General features: G+C 47.0%; 1 protein-coding gene across 1 annotated transcript in view; it reads right to left on the bottom strand.

The window, feature by feature from the left end:
• ZSWIM6 (zinc finger SWIM-type containing 6) overlaps nt 1–18,112 on the bottom strand; it is a 218,067-nt gene extending 199,955 nt beyond the window's left edge. The window contains exon 1 of the mRNA XM_062212045.1: nt 17,419–18,112. Coding sequence (XP_062068029.1) covers nt 17,419–18,112 — 694 coding nt within the window. The remainder of the gene's footprint in view (nt 1–17,418) is intronic.
• Nucleotides 18,113–21,440: the final 3,328 nt, after the last annotated feature.

The raw sequence follows: 21,440 nt of genomic DNA, 5'->3' as shown, positions 1-21,440 counted from the left end.
ATAAAGGGAAGCCTACTCGTAAAAAAAAAAAAAAAAAAAAAAAAAAAACGAAGTAAGCCAGAGGTCTCCTTTCAGCCCCAAACTTCTTCCTTCCTCTCTCCTGCTTTCCCTTCTCTCTCTCTCTCTCTCTCTCACACAAACACACAGTATTAATTCTAAAGCTATTTCTTTCTTATCCTCTTCCAAACTGCAACACTTAAAAAAAAAAAAAAAAAAAAAAAAGGCATGAAAACAGCACAAACCAAGACTGATGAGGCAAATGTGAACTGCAGTCACCAATATCTGGATAACCCAATCCTCTCAGGAGCCACGCATTCAGAGTACACCCCTACTGTTAAATTACTGTTCAAAAAACTGCTTTAGTAAATTCCCATTTTATGCAAAATTAAGTCTTAAATTCTACCTCAAGGGAAAGTCATAAGCATTTTGTAGACCAGTTTAAGGAACCATTCCTATTAATTACCAATGACTCTTCACTTTGTATTAAGATCTTGTGGGATGCTTTGAATTATATGTGCTTTCCAAGTCATCTGGAGGTAGAAAGTTTTTAAAAATTAAATTTAGTTTAACAGATTTCTTTAAAATGTGAAGTACCAAATAAAAGGAAAAAGCAATCTCTTAATCCTTCAATGGCATTAACAATAGGAAGTTATTTTCCTGGGTAACCCAAAAGTAATGTTCTGCATGCAAATACCCAAATTGTTTTCTGTTCAAAAGTTGGAATCATCTAATAAACGAGCTGCTTTTCAGAATAGCTTTTTGGCTGATGTTACTACTAACAAGTTAGCAAGTTTGAAAAACAAATCCCCTCAAATGAGAAAAAGAAGTAAAATTTACATAACATCATGGTTAGGACCCCAAGGGTCTATATATTTAAAATTTGTTCCCTAGTATGGCAATGCTGAGGTTGTGGGATCTCTAAGACATGAGGCCCAGCGGAGATCTTTAGAATACTAGGTACCTTGCCCTAGTAAAGAATTAAGGTAGTTCTCATGAGACATTGTTGAAAGAAGCCTGGTTCCACCCAGCTCTCTCTGGCTTTCTTATATGGAGATGTCATTGCATGCTCCCTCCTACAATACTCCTGTCACTGTTACCCACGAGATGACACATTCAAGGCAGTGGGAAGTGGGGAGTGGGGCTCTCACCAAAACCTGCACTGTGCTTTTGAATTTTCAGCCACTAAAACTGTGAGCCAAATAAAACCTCTTTTGTCTATAAATTAAGCTACCTCAGGCAATTCAACATAGTAACAAAAGGCTAATACACACAGAATCTTTAGAAATGCATTGATGAAAATAAACTCATCACACACACACACAAAAAAAAAAACCCTACCTGGCCAATGGTCCTATTTCTATTCAAAAACTTTCTTAATAAACTAAGTTTCAGAAACTATAATCCAGAAAATCCAATCAAAATTAGAACTTGGGGCTATTTTTTTTCCCAGCTCAAGTACAGGCACCCACAGTTCTGGTGTATAATATAATCCTGTAATTCATTCAAGGGGCACTTCAAATGTCTCCTATGCACACATTACACTATTAATTGTGGGATGTCCTGGATTTAAAATTTGGCAGTATCTTTTGCCAACCCAACAGATTCATGTTCTACTCTGAAATGAAACTTGTATTTAAATAATCTATAATTCTTATCCCCCCAAAAAAGACTAGAAATATCTTCTAATCAATAAGTAACTCAAAATGATGACTCCATATCAGGCAGAATATTTTTACATTTATCTGTTAGTACTCCACACTGGGTTAAATCCATTACCCAACTAATGCTCCCTTTATCAGAAATGCATAGCAATCCGTAATCCTATAAAGGACATAGCTGCAGACTCTCCTAAGACTCTCTCATTTCTTTCAATTTTTACACTAAAGATGAGTTCCACAGATGTGTTCTCAAGTTTGAGACAAGAGTCAGGCGAGGGTTAGCAACCCCTTGTAGAATTCCAGAATGCGGGGCAGGTGCAGAATTCCAGAATGTGGGGTCAGTGCTGTGGCACACCGGGTTAAAGCCTCAGTCTCAGAGCCTGCATCCCATATGGGCGCCAGTTTGAGTCTCGGCTGTTCCACTTCAGATCCAGTTCCCTGCTGTAGCCTGGGAAAACAGCAGAAGATGGCCCAAGTGCTTGGGCCCCTGCACCCACGGGGGAGACCCAGAGGAAGCTTCAGGTTCCTGGCTTCGGATCAGTGCAGCCAACTGAGGAGTGAAGCAGCAGATGGAAGACCTCTCTCTCTCTCTCTCTCTCTCTCTCTGCTTCTCTGCAACTCTGCCTTTCAAATAAATAAATCTTTAAAAAAAAAAAAAAGAATTCTAGAATACATACATACTTCCACTGGTAGAAACAGTGCCCCCAATCTACTAAGAAACCAGACTCTAGCCGGCACCACAGCTCACTAGGCTAATCCTCCACCTGCGGCGCCGGCACCCCGGGTTCTAGTCCTGGTTGGGGCGCCGGTTCTGTCCGGGTTGCTCCTCTTCCAGTCCAGCTCTCTGCTGTGGCCCGGGAAGGCAGTGGAGGATGGCCCAAGTGCTTGGGTCCTGCACCTGCATGGGAGACCAGGAGGAAGCAGCTGGCTCCTGGCTTCGAAACGGCACAGCACGCCGTCCGTAGCGGCCATATGGAGGGTGAACCAACGGAAGGAGTGCCTTTCTCTCTGTTCCTCTCTCTCACTAACTCTGCCTTTCCAAAAAAAAAAAAAAAAAAAAAAGAAAGAAAAGAAAAGAAAAAGAAACCATACTCTAAATGGATCTGGGTCTAGTATTACATATTTTTTAAAAAGTTATCTCTAAAACATATAATGTTCTAGATTCAGTATATAAGGCTTCTTAAATTTGACTCAAAGCTCCATTCTATATGATTAAAAAGAATCAAAAGGGAGGAAAAAATGAATTGTTCCACAACTGTAAAGAATCGAAGATTTACTACACTATGATATAGGTTCAATAAACTTGCTACTCTATACAAGACATTCATTTCCTAACGAAATCTTTGTTTTTACCCTAAATAAAAGAAAGAAAATATTCTTGAATCAGCATCAGCAAATTGCCCAACTTGCTCTTACCCAAATGCAAGCACCTCTGTTTTAAGACATAAAAATGTAAACTCTGAAACATCTGCATTTTATAAGCTACTAGAGCAACAATTCACCTTTCACTAAATCCCTCATCTTAAGCTTCTCATTTTCACAAGTAAATTCAGCAAAATCATTCAATAATTATCTTAAAGACAAAGTGAAAAAGAAATCAATTTGATTCTATTTCTACTTACTTTGAACTACCTTGAGAAGGATGTCACATCAAGACACTAACTCCAAGTTATTCTGCTATCCAACAGATCTAAACACATTATACCACTCCTGAATAAGCGAATAATCACTGTTTATATTCCCATTCAGTGTACTCCAAGGTATACCACAAATCATCCCTAACACACTCTGAGCTTTTCAACATGAATAAACACTATTCTTACCCAAGCCCCTTCCAGAAATATAAATTCATGTTGTGACATTCTTTTTACTTCTTTCCAATACTATTCAAGAATAAATATATGGCTTGTTTTGTTTCGTTTTGACCACAACAGATTATCACGTAAACCTTAAATTCACAGATGCATCCAAAAAGATTAAAATTGTTTCCAAATACAATCTACAAAAATACTGGCTATAGAGAGTGCACAATCTATAACCACCAGGGCAGGAGTTCAGCATAGTGGTTAAGATGCCCACAGCTCACATCAGAGCACCTGGTTAACTCCTGGCTCTGGCTCCTGGCTCAAGTTGCCTACCAATGCAGACCTCGAGAGGCAATGGGGGTGGCTCAAGTACTCTGCTCCTGCCACCAACAAGAGACCTGAGTTGCACTCTTGGCTCCTAGCTTCAGCCTCCGCCTCATCCTGCCCACTGCAGGCATTTGAGCAGTGAACCAGTGGATGGGAATGTTCTCAATGTGTCTGTATCTGTGCCTCTCAAGTACATACATTAAAATGCTTTTAAAAAATAATCTAGATCCAGTCAGTGATATTTCAGTCAAAACCTAGCTGCTCCCTGTAAGAATAGTAAGCTTTCTTAAACCTATTACTAGAGCAAGCCTAAACACACATGAATGTGTTAACCATGTGAACACTAACAACTTAAGAAAACACAGTGCACATTGTTTTTTTGTTGTTTGTTCTGTTTTTAATTTATTTGACAGGTAGAGTTATAGACAGTGAGAGAGAGAGACAGAGAGAAAGGTCTTCCTTCCGTGGGTTCACTCCCCGAATGGCCGCTACGGCCGGCGCTGTGCCGATCCAAAGCCAGGAGCCAGGTGCTTCTTCCTGGACTCCCATGCGGGTGCAGGATCCCAAGCACTTGGGCCATCCTCCACTGCACTCCTGGGCCACAGCAGAGAGCTGGACTGCAAGAGGAGCAACCAGGACTAGAACCCGGCACCCATATGGGATGCCAGCACCGCAGGCGGAGAATTAACCAAGTGAGCCATGGCGCCGGCCCCACACATTGTTTTAAAAGCCTAATGGCACCTATAAATATACAAGCTGATGCAGATTCCACCATTTCAACAGCAAAGATTGTTTTAAAGGTGCACAAGGTATATATTAAACAAATCAGGCAACTTTCATGCCTCTTGATGCCACCACAAAATTATGTCTGACCTGATAAGGCAACTCTTAAATCTCTCTCCCATCTAAAATAAATATATATTATGTGTTATAATGATTACTATTAAAATTCAATCACTTCTTTAAAAATATGCATATTCTGTTTTCAAAAAGTTAAGGTAAGCACAATACCATAGCACAGAGTATGTCTGAAACTTAGTTCAGTTTGATAAAAAGTTGTATTTCTGACATTCGTCAGCAGTCTCACAATGTGCTGGCCCTGTGCCACCATGGCCTGGTGCCAGCCTGATGTAAGGCCAAGCTAAAAATAGCAGCTAAGCAGCAGCTGGAACACATAGGTCTCTCTGACCTCAGCTTTCTTTCCCTAAATCAAGGGCGGGGAAGGGGGTTGTTGGGAGGAGGAGACAAGTATAGGGAATGAAATGGAATATACTCTTGGTAGATATTTATCATTCCTGGTGGTTTTTTTCCCTACAACACTCTCCTACTAATTCTCACTCCCCCAATCCAGCCCCAAGAAAGGAAGGAGATAGGAAAAGGCAGTGAGGGAAGGAAGGAACAAACTATGCCATAGATTGGGTTCAGAAACTCCCTCATTTCCTGCCCCAAAGTCTCACTTATTTCTACCATTAACACAAAGCACTCACTGAGTACTTCAGTCCCCAGCTTTATCAATGTCCAGAGAAAGTATAAACCAGTCTTGCTAAGATTGGTCAGTTTGGGGCCAGCGCTGTGGCACAGCAGATTAACACCCTGGCCTGAAGCGCCAACATCCCATATGGGCGCCGGTTCAAGACCCGGCTGCTCCACTTGCAATCAGCTCTCTGCTATGGCCTGGGAAAGCAGTAGAAGATGGCCCAAGTCCTTGGGCCCCTGTACCCACACGGGAGACCTGGCAGAAGCTCCTGGCTCCTGATCAGCACAGCTCTGGCCGTTGTGGCCAAATGGGGAACAAACCATAGGATGGAAGATCTCTCTCTCTCTCTCTCTCTCTCTCTCTCGGCCTCTCCTCTCTCTAACTCTAACTTTCAAATAAATAAATAAATAAATCTATAAAAAAATACTGGTCAGGTTGACTGGGCTGAAGATCTACCGGACAAAAATTACACAGGTGGTATTCTGGAAAGAAGGGAGAGAACTACAGACAGCATGAAGAACTCAAAACCCACGGCAGGCATTTGGAGCAGCAGTTACAATACAGGTTGCGATGCCTACATCCCCTACCGGAGTGCTGGCGTTCAACTCTCAGGTCTGCTTTAGATTCCAACTTCCTGCTTAAGGTGCAGCCTCAAGTAGTCATGTCCCTGACACCACGAGGGAGACCTGGATTGAGTTCCAGGCTTCTGACTTTGGCCTGGCCCATCGTTGGCTGTTACAGAGAACTGGGGAACACAACCCTGAACTCTCTCCTCTGTGTCCATCTCTCTCTCTCTGCCGTTCAAATTAAAAGGGGGGTGAGGGAAGGAGTTGTTTGGGGAGAGTGAAAAAGTGTGCTCTCCTTGAAAGATAAATTACTAAGCATGAAAATAATAATAATACAAAATTCCAGGGTAAGCGTTAAACCTAGCAGTTAAAGACTGCTTAAGATGCCTGCATCCACATCAGGGCACCTGGGTCCAATTCCCAACTCCAGCTCCTGACTCCAGCCTCCTGCTAATGCAAGCCCTGAGAAAAACCAGTGATGGTCTGAGCAATTAGGTTCTTGCTCCTGGCTCTGGCTCTGGCTCTGGCTCTGGCATTGGCTCTGGCTCCAGCCCCAGCCCCAGCGCCGTTCCAACTATTGTGGGCATTTTGGGAGTGAATCAGCAGATGGAAGCTCCATCTCTCATATAAATAAGTAAATTTAAAAGAAAAAAAATTCAAATCCCAGGTGCTAAGGAACCTCAAAGAAATGTCTTAAGGGTACAGGTAGAACATATTAACAAGTTTGCTCACATAGAACACATTATGAGTTTCTAGAATTTGAGTTTTGGGGTTTTATGACAAATATCTATAAAAAATCATGGCTATCTTCTTCGTAGAAATGACAACAGAAAGGGACAGCACGAGCAAAGGGTTAATTCAGCATCAAAAAAGATAGTGCTGCCCTCTATCTCTGCAGACCTTCATGAAGAAAGACCAAAAGCAACACAGGGAGAGGTCTCAGGCTTCGACCTTGATAAATAAGTTATAAAATACCTTCATTTAAAAATGCTGGTTTCTGTCAGCAAAGCATTTAACAGGTATAAGTTGGCACATACAGAATTCTAAACCATACTGACATAATGAACTTTAAAACTTAATTCTGTGGATTCAGTCCACATGCAATCTTCTTGTGGATATTTTCTGTATGTATGTTACAACATTAGAGATCTGGCACTAATTAACAATGAAAAATACTTTAAGTAAACAGACTGTAAAATAAAGCAGGATCATCAGCCAGTCACCTGACTTTTTTTTTTCTTTTTGACAGGCAGAGTGGATAGTGAGAGAGAGAGACAGAAAGGTCTTCCTTTTTGCCGTTGGTTCACCCTCCAATGGCTGCTGCGGCCAGCGCATCGCGCTGATCCAAAGCCAGGAGTCAGGTGCTTCTCCTGGTCTCCCATGCGGGTGCAGGGCCCAAAGACCCATCCTCCACTGCCTTCCCGGGCCATAGCAGAGAGCTGTCCTGGAAGAGGGGCAACCAGGATAGAATCCAGCGCCCCACCCGGGACTAGAACCCGGTGTGCCGGCGCCGCAAGGCGGAGGATTAGCCTGTTAAGGCACGGCGCCGGCCTCCCCTGACTTTTAAACACATAAATTCAGTAGATGGCTTCCAATTAATCTGATCAGTTTATTGAGCTGACAGGTTCTACTGAATCTTTCCAATTAACATCAAGGTTCAGCAATTGCATTTCCTTCTTCTTACTATTTGTTGAACTCTTAGTGTAGCGTTAATCTTATCAGTATAAAGTAAACTGAAAGTAGATCATTGTAAAAATTAAGAGAGGGAATAGGAGAGGAAGGAGAAGGAAGGGTGGGAGCCTGGGCAGGACGGAAGGTAGGGTGGGAAGGATCACTATGTTCCTAAATCTGTATATATGAAATACATGTAATGTGATTACCTTTAAAAAAAAGATAAAACTATCTCTTTCAAAGACTATGAAAGCTCTTTTATCAGCAAGAAGAAATATTATAATTTTTACACTTGATCTTAGCCAAAAGGTTGAGAAGTGATTGAAATATTATAATTTTTAATCATAACATTTTAAAAGGGCCTTAAAATGATAAACACGGAGCCAGCTCTGTGGTGTGGTGGGTAAAGCTGCCGCCTTCAGTGCCAACATCCTATATGGTTGCTAGTTCAAGTCTCAGCTGCCTCACCTCCAATCCAACTCTGCTATGGCCTGGAAAAGCAGTGGAAGATGGTCCAAGTCCTTGGGCCCCTGCACCTGCGTGGGAGACTGGCCGTTGTGGCCACTTGGGGAGTGAACCAGCGGACAGAAGACATTTCTCTTTCTCTCTCTCTCTCCACCTCTCTGTAACTCTACCTTTCAAATAAATAAATAAGCTTTTAAAAAAATTTTTTAACTAGATAAACATGGAATTTCTTAAGTATATTTTGAGAGCTTATGTTTGCTGCATATATATGATTAAATCTGGTCTTTAAATTACTTCTTTCAAAAGTTAAAAACTTTCATAGAAGATTATCAAAATCATCCAACACAATCATCCTCCAAGGCAGAAATTCATTCATATAAGACATTTAAAATGAAATGTTTTTCATATAAAATGTAAACATTTATATTTACAAATTATAGTCATGATTGCAGTCTAAAATTCAGGTCACTGTGAAGTCACAATGGTCTACAAATCTAAAGCTAAACCTTCTAGAATAGCTCATGATGATGCATACAGGCAGTATTGCTTAGCGGGTAAGAGCACCAGCCAAAGAGGCTGAGTCTGGTTCGTATTTACTAGCCTGTACGACCCTGGGCAAAACATACCTGCATTTTTCCCCTATGCTTCAGTTTCCCCCTCTGTAAAATGAGAATAATGGTGCCTACTTCATAGGGTTTTGTTAAGCAGCGCTTACCAAAAGCAGTATTTACATGCAGTTAGATGCGATGAGAAATGTTAGCTGTCGTTACTGCTCTGCTAGTAAATGTTGCTGTGATAGTATTAAAAATACCACCATAAATCATGTCCAGCTGGTTCAGAAAAGAATCATCCCAAATCATATAAAAACTCTTTAAAAAACAGTGGTTATCAATGTGTTGAGGCCACATCAATTATTAAAAAAAAAAAAGTGTTCATGTTTTAAGTACATCTATCCTGCAAGATTACGTATATACTATTCATTGGTAATAAGGGAGGAGAAATACTGACAGTGAGATATGTACAAAAACAGGTCAAAATACAAACACTCCTGGACACATTTTCATAAATACACTAAATTCAGATCAAACTTCTTACTGGGTATTAAGTACTTCTGTTGTTCTGCAAAAGTCCATTAAGTAAGTTCTTTACTACATACATGGATGTCCTCAGCCATCCCACACAATTGTAATATTTTTGTACAATTAAGAATCACAACTTGAATCTTGTAACACTCTGACAAGTTCCAAATTATATACAAATGTCTTCTACTACCACATATTTAGCATGCCAGACCCATTGCTGAATATGAAACACTAGAATTTAACCTAACACTAAAATGCTACCTTCAAATATTTTATAACATTCAATAAAATGTTAGCCAAAGGGCAGATGCTGTGTTGTAGAGGGTAAAGCCACTACTTACAGTGCCGGCATCCCATATGGGCACCGGTTCAAGTCCCGGCTGCTCCACTTCTGATCTAGCTCTCTGCTAATGGCCTGGGAAAGCAGTAGAAGATGGCCCAAGTCCCTGGGCCCTCGCACCCATGTGGGAGACCCAGAAAAAGCTCCTGGCTCCTGGCTTCGGATCAGCTCAGTTCTGGCCGTTGTGGCCATTTGTGGAGTGAACCAGTGGATAGAAGACTTTCTCTCCAGCCCCCCTCCCCCATCTCTGCCTCTAACTCTGCCTTTCAAAAATAACTAAATCTTTTTAAAAAATGAAATAAAATGTTGGCCAAATGACCTCTGCAATGGTCTAGTTAATTTACACTCAAGATACCCTTGTTGTGATTTCTGAGGCTGCCCAGCTAGGTTTCTAGCAAGCTGGAAGGCAGTGCAAGCCGTGGAAAAACAGATTCAGTGTTTACAATGCCACAAGGGCAGTTTACACGACATGCTTGTGCCTCAGTTTTTCATCAATAAAATGAGAAAACATGGAATAGGTGCTATCTTTTCATCTCTAAAAATCTCTGTAACTCTAAAAGGAGAGTAACAGCTATAATGCAAAAATATGCTCCTTATAAAGACAGCTTTCTCTTCCTTCAGCATATTTTAGGAAATGGAACAGTTCATTTGTACACAGAGGTCACTAGCATATGTTTGGGGATGATGATACTCAAATGATGTCTGAGTTCATTTGTCTTTTTCTGCTCAATGATAATATACACATATATTAGCTGACACAAAACTTATTAAGCATTCCACAAATACACATTTAGCAAGCCCTTAGCAATAGTTTACTACCAGTTGAGAGTTAACCTTTCAATTAGCTGAGTTCTAAATAATAAGCAGATTTTGCATTGCGTTCTCATTCATTTGTTTTAATGTTTTCTAGATGAAAAAATTAAGGAAGCATTGCATTTTTAAAGAACTGAAAATCATGTACAAAGCAGATTCTTTACAGAACACAGGGCACTGAAAACAAAACAGATTTTAAAAGTTTTTAATTTTTACAAGCCGTAGGTTTTTCCTCAACAAACCTAACCAATGCACTGTTTTTGAGACTCTGGCTAGGACTGAGAAACAACAGTATCTTTTCATGGGACAAGACTATGAAACATTTTTTTCCAAATTAGTATTTGATATTGATTTCTCAGAAGATGGTCTTATCATGTTTTACAGTAAACTCCATACATTCATGTCAAAAAATTAACAAACCAAGAAAACTAACATGGGCATTTTATTGTGAAAAACCTCTATTTTTTAAAATTATACCACAGTAACTTCTAAAGTAACTAAAATAGTTTTGTGGGTTTTATGTAGCTTATAACCATTTTTAAAAAATTTGTCTAGGAGCCGGTGTTGTGGTATAGGAGGTATAGCTGCCGCCTCTGAAGCTGGCATCCTACAGGTGCCAGGTCACATCCCGGCTTCTCTGCTTCTGATCCAAACAGCCTGGGAAAAGGAGTGGCGCATGTCCCATGTGTTTGGGCCCCTGCTGCCCACTTGGGAGACCTTGATGAAGCTCCTGGTTTTGGCCTGGCATAGTGTTGGCCATTGAGGCGATCTAGAGAGTGAACCAGCAGATGGAAATGGAAGATACCTCTCCCTCCCCCAACTCAGCCTCTCAAAATAAAATAAAATATTTGTCTAAAATTGTTTTTGTTTCTTTCTAAGGCATTTATACTTACCTACAATGTACTTTTCTTTGCTAGCGCATCTGTCCCAAATAGAACAGTTTAAGTCAACAGCAGTTTGAGTTTAATGATTTCCCCAATAAAAACTTCTAAGATGAAATGAGTTTATCATACGTATATACAATTACACTTCTCAAAATAAAGTACCAATAACATTTTTGCATCACTGAAGAAAACTTGCAGTCCAACACAAAAATATAAACCATGTAAGCAAGTGGAATAGTAAAGAACCAAACATGTGATGGTTGAGATAGCCTACTTAAAAAACACATCATTCCTCCACTGCTATCCTGTTCACTGAACACATTACTAGCTGAAATCACACATTTCTAACTAAACCCTTAATGTGAGTATGAGATGCTGGCCTGTATCTTTTCACATGAAACAGAGTTAAGACTTGAGATCAAAATTGTCCATCGTGAAAAGAGGCCTAGAATAAACATCTTCAAAATTATCAAGAATGTGTTTAAGACAATAATGACCTGAACTGTTCAATTAATTGCAATAATTCTTCTATTGCATTTGATGTTTTTAAAAGGGAAGGCACCAAAGTCACAAATTTTAAAAAGGAAGAAATCCAATGCTAAATGGGGGAAAAATAATTATGATGGCCTTTTCAATCTAAGGGGGTACTCATAACACAACTATTTAGCAAGAAATTAAAGACTGAAGCAAAAGTAGAAACGTCTGCTTAATCAAATCTACAATTCCACCTTCCATTATTAAAATTTTGAGCTGCAGAAAGTATTTTGTCCCCCTAATTTTCTACATTTCCACAATGGACCAATCCACCAGAAAATAAGTATCACACCAAATTCCAAATACTCTTCACCAAAAACTGAAATTTTTAACTTCCCGCAGAACAATGCTGTGGATTTATCAGGAACTGAAAAAAAAAAAATCAATTACAGGTGTGGGCATTTGACATGGTGGTTAAGACGCCACTGGCAACACCCACATCCGATACTGGAGTGCCTGGTTCTGGGTTCAAGTCCCAGATCTGCTACTGACTGCAACTTCCTGCTACCATACACCCTAGGGAGGAGGCTTCAGGTGATGGCTCAAGATGTTAGCTCCCTGCCACCCATGTGAAAGACTGGGACTGAGTTCCATGTTCCTGGCTTCAACCTGGCTCTGCCTGGACTTTTGCAAACATTTGGTAAGTGAACCAGCAGATGGGAGATCTTTCTTTGTCTATGCCTGCATCTGTCTCTCTCTCTGTGTGCCTTTCAAATAAATGCAACAAACTTTCTAAAGATCAACTATAAACAAATCAAACATCTCAACTTATAAATACAAAACAATAAAAAATACAAATATGATTGGTTGAAAAATTGAAGTTCTTTTGGGTACTATACTTTTTCTTAGTCAAAAGGCAGAAAAAGCAAAGGATCAAATTCAAAATTGTTCTCTATTGCTTTAACCTTGAAAACCCAGTCAACGAAATGTATCATCATCAATCAACAAAACAATTCTGAAAGAGCTCTAAAAACCACATCTTCACATAGTAATCTCTGGTCTGTAAGAAAGTTGAAATACTCCAAACAGAGGCCAGTATGTTATGAGACTATTATTCATCTTCACCCTAATAATCTCCTGTTACTGCTTGTCACTCCTGAAAAACAGAAAAATTTAAACTATGAATCCGAAAAAAACATAAGAATGTATGTTTACCAAAGTGTTAGAATTCTGGGCAATATTTTTTTCCTCCCAAAATTATCAAAAAAAAAAAAAAAAACACTTTACTAAAATTCATCCCCTTCCTTATCATACAAAAGAGTCTGGTTTTGCTTAAATTCTTCTGTTTAAAATGACTATTTAGGGGGCTAGCATTGTTGCACAGTAAGTTTAGCCATGGCCTCTAAAACAAGCATTCCATCTGGGCTACAGTCTAGCTTCACTTCCTATCCAGCTCCCAGCTAACATGCCTAGGAAACCAGTTGATGGCCCAAGTGCTTGGGCCCCTGCACCCACATGGGAGACCTGGATGGAGTTCCAGGCTCCTGGCTCTGGTCTGGCTCAGCCCCAGCTGTTGCCACCATTTGGGGAGTGAACCAACAGATGGAAGACCTTTCTATGTCCATGTCTCTCTGTATATAACTCTGCCTTTAAAATAAATAAATAAATCTTTAAAATGACTATTTAGTCACAAATAAGGAAACTGTGTGTTTCAAAATAACAAAAAGAGGAATGAAGACTATGTTTTCAGAAAGGACATGCACTCACCTACTTGAGTACACAGAAACACATGCAAGCATGCTAAAACAAACAATAAAAATGAATAAAAAATTCAGTAAGTTTTTAAGTTTATTACAAAAATAAGCATCTTCCTAGACTTAGAAAAATCCATCCATAAGATACCCATAAAGTGAAAGTAAAATTCTCCCAAAATTTTGTCCATTTTCTTCACTGCCCTTCTCCAACAGGTACTATAGACGTGTACAGTCCTCCAGACATTTCTATGCATCTACACACAAGTCAATCCTTTAACACACACACACACACACAAATTACAGCATTCTACACAAAGTTTGGGACTTGTTTTTAAATGATGTATTCTGATCACCTTTCCTTTGTCAGCAAATATAAAACTTCTTTATTTTTTCACAATTGCATAGTATTACATTAGGCTCTTCTTAATCAGTTCTCTTCTAATAGAGAATTACACTGATTCCAGCTTTTCAGGACTGCAAGCCAGGCTGCAATGAGCACCACTATTCAGAACATCTTCATGCACTGACTTCGATTTTGTGCGAAGGATAAATTCCTACAGAGGACACTGTGGCAAGCAGCAGGGCAGGCAGCATCCACTTCTCCCATCTCCTCAACCAATTCCGGGCACTGCTTGTCCTTTTAACCTTCTACAATGCTGTAAATGAAAAGGACATCTCGTTTTCACCTGTGTCTACTTAAGAGTGAAAGATGAGTGTTTATTAACCAGTTGTATTGCCTTATCTCAAATGTATTTTCCATTGGGTTACTCATCTCTTTTTTTTTCTACCAAATTTTTAGAAGTTTTCTGCCAACGTTCAAACATGCTGTAAATATGCCTCCAGTTTAGATGCTTAGCTTGGTTTGTGATGTTTTCAGCACTACAGAAATGTTTATATTTTTATCCAATTAAACCTATGTGCATGCTTCTGCACAGTTTCAGCTTCAAGCTATACTATGGAGCTTTCTCAGGCAAAAACTGGGAAGAAAGCGTTTATGTAACTTCTACAGCATCGTTTAAATACTGTCAACAATACGGAGGTGCCAATACCCTCAGAGGCAGCTCCCTTCCAATACTATTATTTAACAGAAATAAGTAAGTTATGCTGTCTCTGAAACTTTCCTATGATCAACTACCATATCAAAGCTTTCAATTCCTTCCAAGGAGTTGAAAAATAGTAACTACCAAGCAGGTTTAATTTCTGGCAAGCCACAACTCTTTTGTACCTCAATCTTCAGGTAATCTTCAACAGCATAAATGCAAAATAAAGCCCAGTAACTAGGTTTTCCCTATTGTTGCTATAATCTAGTCACTGCTACAAAAGTCACTGAATACTTCCTGTATAAACAAACTTGCAATTTCACAATGCCAAAAAACTGATTATTGTGCTATCAACACAGTATACTGGTCTTCTCCATCTCAGGTTCTAAATAAAATTCTACCTCAAGTCACAATTATAAAATAAGCCACTTGAGTTTGTGTATGAATTCAAACCACGACTTAAAAGCTAAATTAGATGGCTAATGTAGCCACTCTCTCCATTCCCCCATCAAGGGGGCAAAATAAATAAATAAGCAAAATAAATAAACAAAGAGAAAAAAAAAAACCTGGTCATAAGTTTTTCTTACAGTGCCAGCTCGCCAGGCATTTCACAGCCTTCCATCTCTAAGCCGACTGGCACAACAAGTAATACAACTTGGAAGTTAAGGAAACTGGCAGAACTCAGAAGGGAAAAAAGAATACTTTCCACAATTTGTACAGCACTTGTTTAGCGCATATGTAAGTATTTCCAAAGTGGTGGTCAACTCTTCAAACTACTCTAGGAGCATCATAGCACTTCACATCAACTACTGCCAATTCCATTCAGTGGCCTCCTTCCCCTTTGGGGACTATTCAGAAAGTTACTATTTTCTTTTACAACTACTCACCCAGGCCTCTTCCACTGATGAAAGCAGGCAAAGCCCACGCTGTGTGTCTGTCTCCTAGAGAAGATTGCATCTTTTATTTATCGCCCCTTGGCTTTATTTTCACAGTGAATTCCTGGCTTAAATGCAATCAGCCAAGAAACCCTCCCTATGTGCTCTCCTGTCATTCCTCATTGCTTGCAAGCAGAGTCAAGCACAGAGGGGGGAAAAAAAAACCCTCGACATTGCCAGCCAAGCCATAAAAATCCGCAGACTAGTTTGTTATACTGAGAACCCATAGATGTGCTTCAATCCGCTTCGACTAGGCAGGAAACAAACAACCCTCTCCCCAACCCCCCAAAAAGGTGTGACCTGAAAGAATGTTAATTAGACTTTTAAAAAAGGGGAGGGGGACAGAGAGCCTCAAAAGCTAACCCCCCTCCAGACAGAAGGAAAGGTTGCTGGGCATAGAAAAGGCAACACTGGGGAACTGGGGGCTGCCTTTGGAAATAAATGACCATGCAGAAAATCACGTTTGCAGATTGCATTAGAATTCAAATTAACCAGACAGGATTAAAACAAATCTTAATTCTCTCTTGGGGCCCTCATCCAGACCCCCACCCCACTCCCAAAAGAGAAAGATAAAAGGAACTGACTACAGAAAAAACAGAAGAGATTAAGTTTAAAATCAAAGAGACGGAGATGCTTCCAAATCTATCCCCATTCATCTGGTATCCTGTCCACCACCATTTCAAGTAGACTAACGTGGGAGGGGGTGGGAAAATATGCCATTTGCAACCAGCAGAAAAACACGGAGAGAGGGCAGTTTCACTACAGCATTGTTCTTTTCATTCCGGCTCCAACATTCCCATCTCTAGGGCTGAAAGAGATAACTGGACAGGAAAAGAAAACACACACACACACACACGCACGCACGCACACGGAGAAGGGGGTGCCGGAGCCGCTTTTACACTGGGCATTTAAGAAAACTCTCTGCCAGAGAAAGGAGGGCTGTGTGCAGCTTTTAAATCCCAAGTCCTTCTCTCGCCTTTGTCAAATATCTTCTACTTTACAAGCCCTGAAAAGAAATAAAGAGACTCTTTTGTTTGGTTTCCCCTTTCCCGAGGGTGACAGAAAATGGAAAGGGACACAAATAAACCTGCGAAAGAGAACAAAGTGCGGGGTCGCGGCGGGCGGCCGTGCCGGGGCGGCCGCGGGAGCCGGCGGCCAGCCCTCCGCCCCGCGCTCGCGCAGCCCCGGCCGCGGGCAGCTCCACCGGACCACCCAGCGCACACCAAACTCCGGCGGCGGGGCGCCCCGAGCCGGCGGCGCAGACACCGGGGGACGCGAGCGGCTCCGGCCCGGGCTCGCGCCCTTTCATCGGGGGGGAGGGCATCCTTGCGGTGCGAGGGCCCTCCGGAGACGGGGTGCAGCCCGCCGCCGCCTGCCTCCCGCGCCGCTCGGGGGTCCCGGAGGAGCACAGTTAAGGGCAAGGCATTCGAAGCCGGGGCGGCCGGCCGGAGCCCGCCTGGGCCAGACGCCGCAGCGACCCGAGCGCCACCGTCGCTCGCCCGTCGGAGCCCGGAGCCGAGCGGCCGCCGAGCGGCTTTAAATGTATTATGTATTCCCCTCCCCTCAGATCGCGGGGGGCGGAGGAGAGAAAGAAAGAGGAGCGAGCGACAGACAGGGGGAGACGGGGGGGGGGGGGGGGGGGGGCGCCGAGCGGCCCGGCCCCGGCCCGGCCCCGGCCGGCATTGTCTGTGCGGCCCGCGCCCCCTCCCCCGCCCCGCACGGCCCCGCCGGAGCCCGGCCGTCCGCCCGCGCCTTTGTCCGCGCCCACCCCACCCCACCCCCCAAAACAGGCGAGCGGCCCCTCTGGGATGTGCTCCCCGGGAGCAGGGCGGGGAGAGGAGCGCGGGCCGGGGGCGCCTACACCCACCCAGCCGACCCCGCCGAGGGGCGCGTCCTGCTGATTCATTTCGCGCTCGCGCCGGCCCGTCCGGGGAGACCGGGGTTGGGGGGGTGGAGGAAATGGGCGCTCCGTTCGCGAGGACAGTCCGGGCCGGTGAGGGCACCGGGCGGCGATGCGGGCGCGCGCCGGGCTGTCCGCAAAGGAGGAGCGGGAGACCCCGTCCCTCCCCCCCCCCCCGGGACTGACGGACCGACGGACAGACGGCCCGCGGCTGCCCCGTGACTCACCGACTTGCAGGACGTTGTCTACGCAGCCGCCCTCCAGCAGCGCGATGCCCCGGCGGAAGGGCAGCCGCGTCTCGTCGCCGCCGTCCGCCGCCCCGGCGGCCCCCACCGACGGGGCCCCGGCCCCCGCGGCGGCGGCGGCGGCGGCGGCGGCGGCAGCGGCGGCGGCGGCTGAGGTGGCGGCCGGCGAGGACGAGGAGCCGCCGCCGCCCGCGCCGCCCGCGCCGCCGCCCGTGCCACCGGGGCTGCCGCTGTCGTCGCCGGGGCCGCCCGCGGCGCCGCCACCGGTGTTGAAGGAGGAGTACATGCAGATCTCCCGCTCGCTGCGGGGGAAGGACCAGTAGACGATGCGGCGCTGCACCGGCTCCGGGATGCGCTCGAAGCGCTCCTCTACGCGCTGGAACGGCCACTTCTCGGCCACCCTGCGCGCTGCGATGTCCAGCAGCGACTCGGGGCTCTGGGTCTTGCCCGGCGGCAGCAGCCCCAGCGCCGCGCCGCCCCCGCACGCCGCCGCCGCCGCCGCCGCCGCCGCGCAGCCCGCCCGCGGGCCGGGCCGACAGGCAGAGCTGTAGCCGCCACCCGCGCCGCCGCCGCCGCTGCTGCCCCCGCCGCCGCCACCGCCGCCGCCGCCGCCGCCGCCGCCCGGCCGGCAGCAGAGCCGTTTCGCGGGAGGAGGCTGCTGTCCGCGCTCCGCCATGACCGCGCCGCTTCTAACCCGACAGCGGAAGTGCCGGGACCCTATAAACGGCACAAGGAAGCGCGACACGCACACGCCGTCGCGACGCCACGCTGCCATCTAGGGCCCGCCGCTCCTTGTACGGGCACAGGAGGCGGGGCCTGCTTCCTGACGTCGAGGTCGAGGCGGGGCTCCGATAGGGGGAACCTGGGGCTGGGGGCGGGGCCTATGCAAATCGCCGGGCTGAAACATAAATAGAGCACTCCGCGGACACGGGGGTGGCGGGGGCGGCCGGGTTGGATGCGCGGTGGGTTGTGAGAATGTCAGGCTCCTGTGACGCGGGAGGCGGGGCCCAGGCGGGGTTCCCGCGGGAGGGGGCGGGCCGCCGGGCCGGGCCTGAGGTGGGTGGGTCCCTGCGCCCCCTGCCTACTCGACTTCCCCCTCCAGCTCCCGGCCCGTCTTTGATGTCCGACAAGTGAGGACGCGCCTCGTGGGTCGCAGCGGGTAGGGCAGGGAAAACGGGGGTATGTAGAGGGGAGGGGTCTGAGCTAAATGGGGGGCGGGGTCCGCAGGGCGATGCCCCACCCCGCCCCACCCCCGTCCGCCTGCCCGCCGTGGGGGGGAAAAGCCTCTGGGCGGAGGAGGCGCTTTCAAAACAAAGAAATGCGGCATGGAGCCCGGGGGACGCGGGTGGAGAGGAAGGCGGAGGAGGCGCGGCCGAGGCCGCCCGGCTGCCCGCTTCCCTTCCAGCCAGTCCGGGGGAACTTCCCCCACCCCCGGCCGAGGCTGCGGCGGCGGGCAGCGGGGCTTTTTTTCCCCCACTTCACTTTCGCAGTCCCGGGTGGGCAAGGAGCGTCCGTTCCGCTGCTCCGCGTGGCTGCAGCCCCGCCGTCCGCTCCAGCCGCGCAGCCGGCCAAGTGCCAGAAAATGCGCAGAGCGCTCGCAAGCTACGCCGGAGCCGCCGGCCGCGCGTCCCGAGCCGGCCGCAGCCGCTGCGCCCCGCCCCGCCGCCGCGCTCCCTCAGTGCCGGGGGCCGGGAAGCTCGAGCCGCCGCGCCGCCGGGACCCTGCGCGGGGTGGAGCGTGCACCCGGGCAGTGCAGTTAGCAAACACACCTTTGTGAGTACACACGCCGCGGGGGCGGGCGACACCCCCACGGGCCGCGCGCCCTCACGGCCCCGCCGGCTGCACACTTCGCGCCCAGGCCGCTCGGCTGCGCCCGGCGGCGGACAGCGGCTGCGAGCGCGCCCCGTGCGCCCTCGGCCCTGCGGCCCTGCCCGGACCCGGGGCGGGCGCTCGGGACGCGCGCCGCGCTGGCTGTCGCCCTGGCGGCGCGCGAGCGGCCGCTCCTCCCGGGGCCCGGCGGGGCAGGGACGCGGGCGAGGGGCGCGGCGCGCTGGGGCGAGGGCGCCGGCCCAGGCGGAGCCGCCAGCCCCGCTGTGAAGCGGGGTTCCCGCGGACACGCTTTGCCCCGCGCGGAGCCGGCGCGCGCGTTAGGGACTGCCTTCCTCCGCCGCCCCCTGTGTGTACTGTCAACAGCGTTAGAGATAGTGTCCCGCTGTCGGCGATAAATCCTATCTCCTTTGACACTTTCGCATCTCTGAAGGCCACGGGCTGCCGCCCTCCTGCCTGCCTGCACAGCCACGAAAAATCGCTCGCGGAGGCCGATCCGCAGCCCCTGAGCCTTGCGTGGCTCCGTCGCGAGTCCCGGGCTGCGGGTCCCTGGGGCCGCGACGCGGGCGGACTTTCCATGGCTGCCTTACTTGCGAGGAAAATTTTGGTAACACGATGTTTTTATGCATCCGTCTGGTATTTTTCTGGGCACCTCCTCCACGCCTAGGAAAAGGCACGGACAGAAGGCTCCTTTGGGACAAATCGAAGGCGAAGTCTCTCTCCATTTGTTTTGTTTCTGGATCTCTTTTAAAGATAAAAATAGTTTTTGATGTTTTTAAACCTCTTAGGTGATAGGAGAAGAAAGTAAGCTGAAAGGGAAAACTACAACTTGGGCTCTATTTTGCCTTCAGCAATGGCCGTGGTAGGAGTTTAACTGATATGGTTTGTAGATCACCGAGCCTTTTCTCAGCGACTCCCACAAAGTTACTGAGCTGCAGAGTTAAAGATGACAAACGGGTGCCCCCAGGCGGGACAAGTGATTCACTCAGGGTCCTAGGGGGTGGTAGTGGGAAAAATTAATTTACCTCGAACAGGAAAATGGACACCTTTGGAGGGGCCTAACGTTGAGAGGAGATGTCAGTGGGTTTAAGGCGTCGCCCTTCCCTAGAAAGATCTAGTTTAACTTTCAAAGACAAATGCAGCTTCGCCTCGCCCCCCCCCCCCCACACACACACCGTGGCATGACCCCTTGCCCCCAGCGATCTCTGTGGCTGCGCCCACTCTCCCCTGCAGCCCAGGCAGCCATGGCTGGGCCGGGCTCTCGGGATTTCCCTGACGCTGCCCTGCCTCCCTTGTCTCCGGGTCATCTTTTCTTCCTCTGAAGTGTTTAGTGTAACCCTGCCCTGCAATCTGTGGTAGCTGATGGCCCTTCCTTTCTGGGGATCCATCCACCCTACAGCTGTCCCCGCAAAGTACTGTCTGCCCCTCGGCTCATTAGTTTCTTCCTGGAGGCCAGCTCACATTTCCAAGATCACCAGGATACCCCTGGTCACCTCAGATCCAAAGTACCACCCTTCCCAGAGCCCAGGTCTCCCCTGGGTGTCGGTGACTGTTACACCCCCTTTCCAAGGCTTGCCGCCCTGTGCCTTGTTGACTGCCTCTCGCCTGCAGCTCCCACGCCCGCGTGCTGTGTTGTCTATCCCAGCCCCTCTTCACTGCTCATAGTCGATTATTCCTCCCCCTCACTCTGCGGGAGCCTCCTGGCTGGTGTGTCTGCATAGCCTTTCCTCCTCCACCTCATCCCCCGCTCAGCTGCTGTGCTTCCCAAAGTACATCTCTGGCGGTGTCACCCTCTTCCCCAAGGCCCTCTCAGCGGCTCTCCGCTGCCTACTGGAAGGAGTCCAGACTCAGAGCTGATCTTAACCAAAGCCACGTTTCCAGCCTGGACTCCTGTTCAAGCCCAACAGACCTTCTCCCAGTTCCCCTGCAGGATTTATGGAATGTTCGTTCCAGCAGGACCCTCCACTCTGCACAGTTACTCTAGGCGGTCCTGCTGTCTCAGGGCTCTCTCTTCCCTTGCAACTTGTCAACTTGCCAGTCTCCCTTCAGTGATTTGCTCCAAGGCGACGTCCTCTGGGAAAAGGAAGCCCACCTGGATGTGTGATCTCTCCCACTCTCCTCAAGCCCCTCTAAAACTTCAGGTCTTCCTTGTGACATTTCGGCCTTCTGCCTAGCAT

This window comes from Lepus europaeus, chromosome 15, assembly GCF_033115175.1.
Source record: "Lepus europaeus isolate LE1 chromosome 15, mLepTim1.pri, whole genome shotgun sequence".
Taxonomy (NCBI): domain Eukaryota; kingdom Metazoa; phylum Chordata; class Mammalia; order Lagomorpha; family Leporidae; genus Lepus; species Lepus europaeus.
This window is presented reverse-complemented; position numbering and strand designations above follow the sequence as displayed.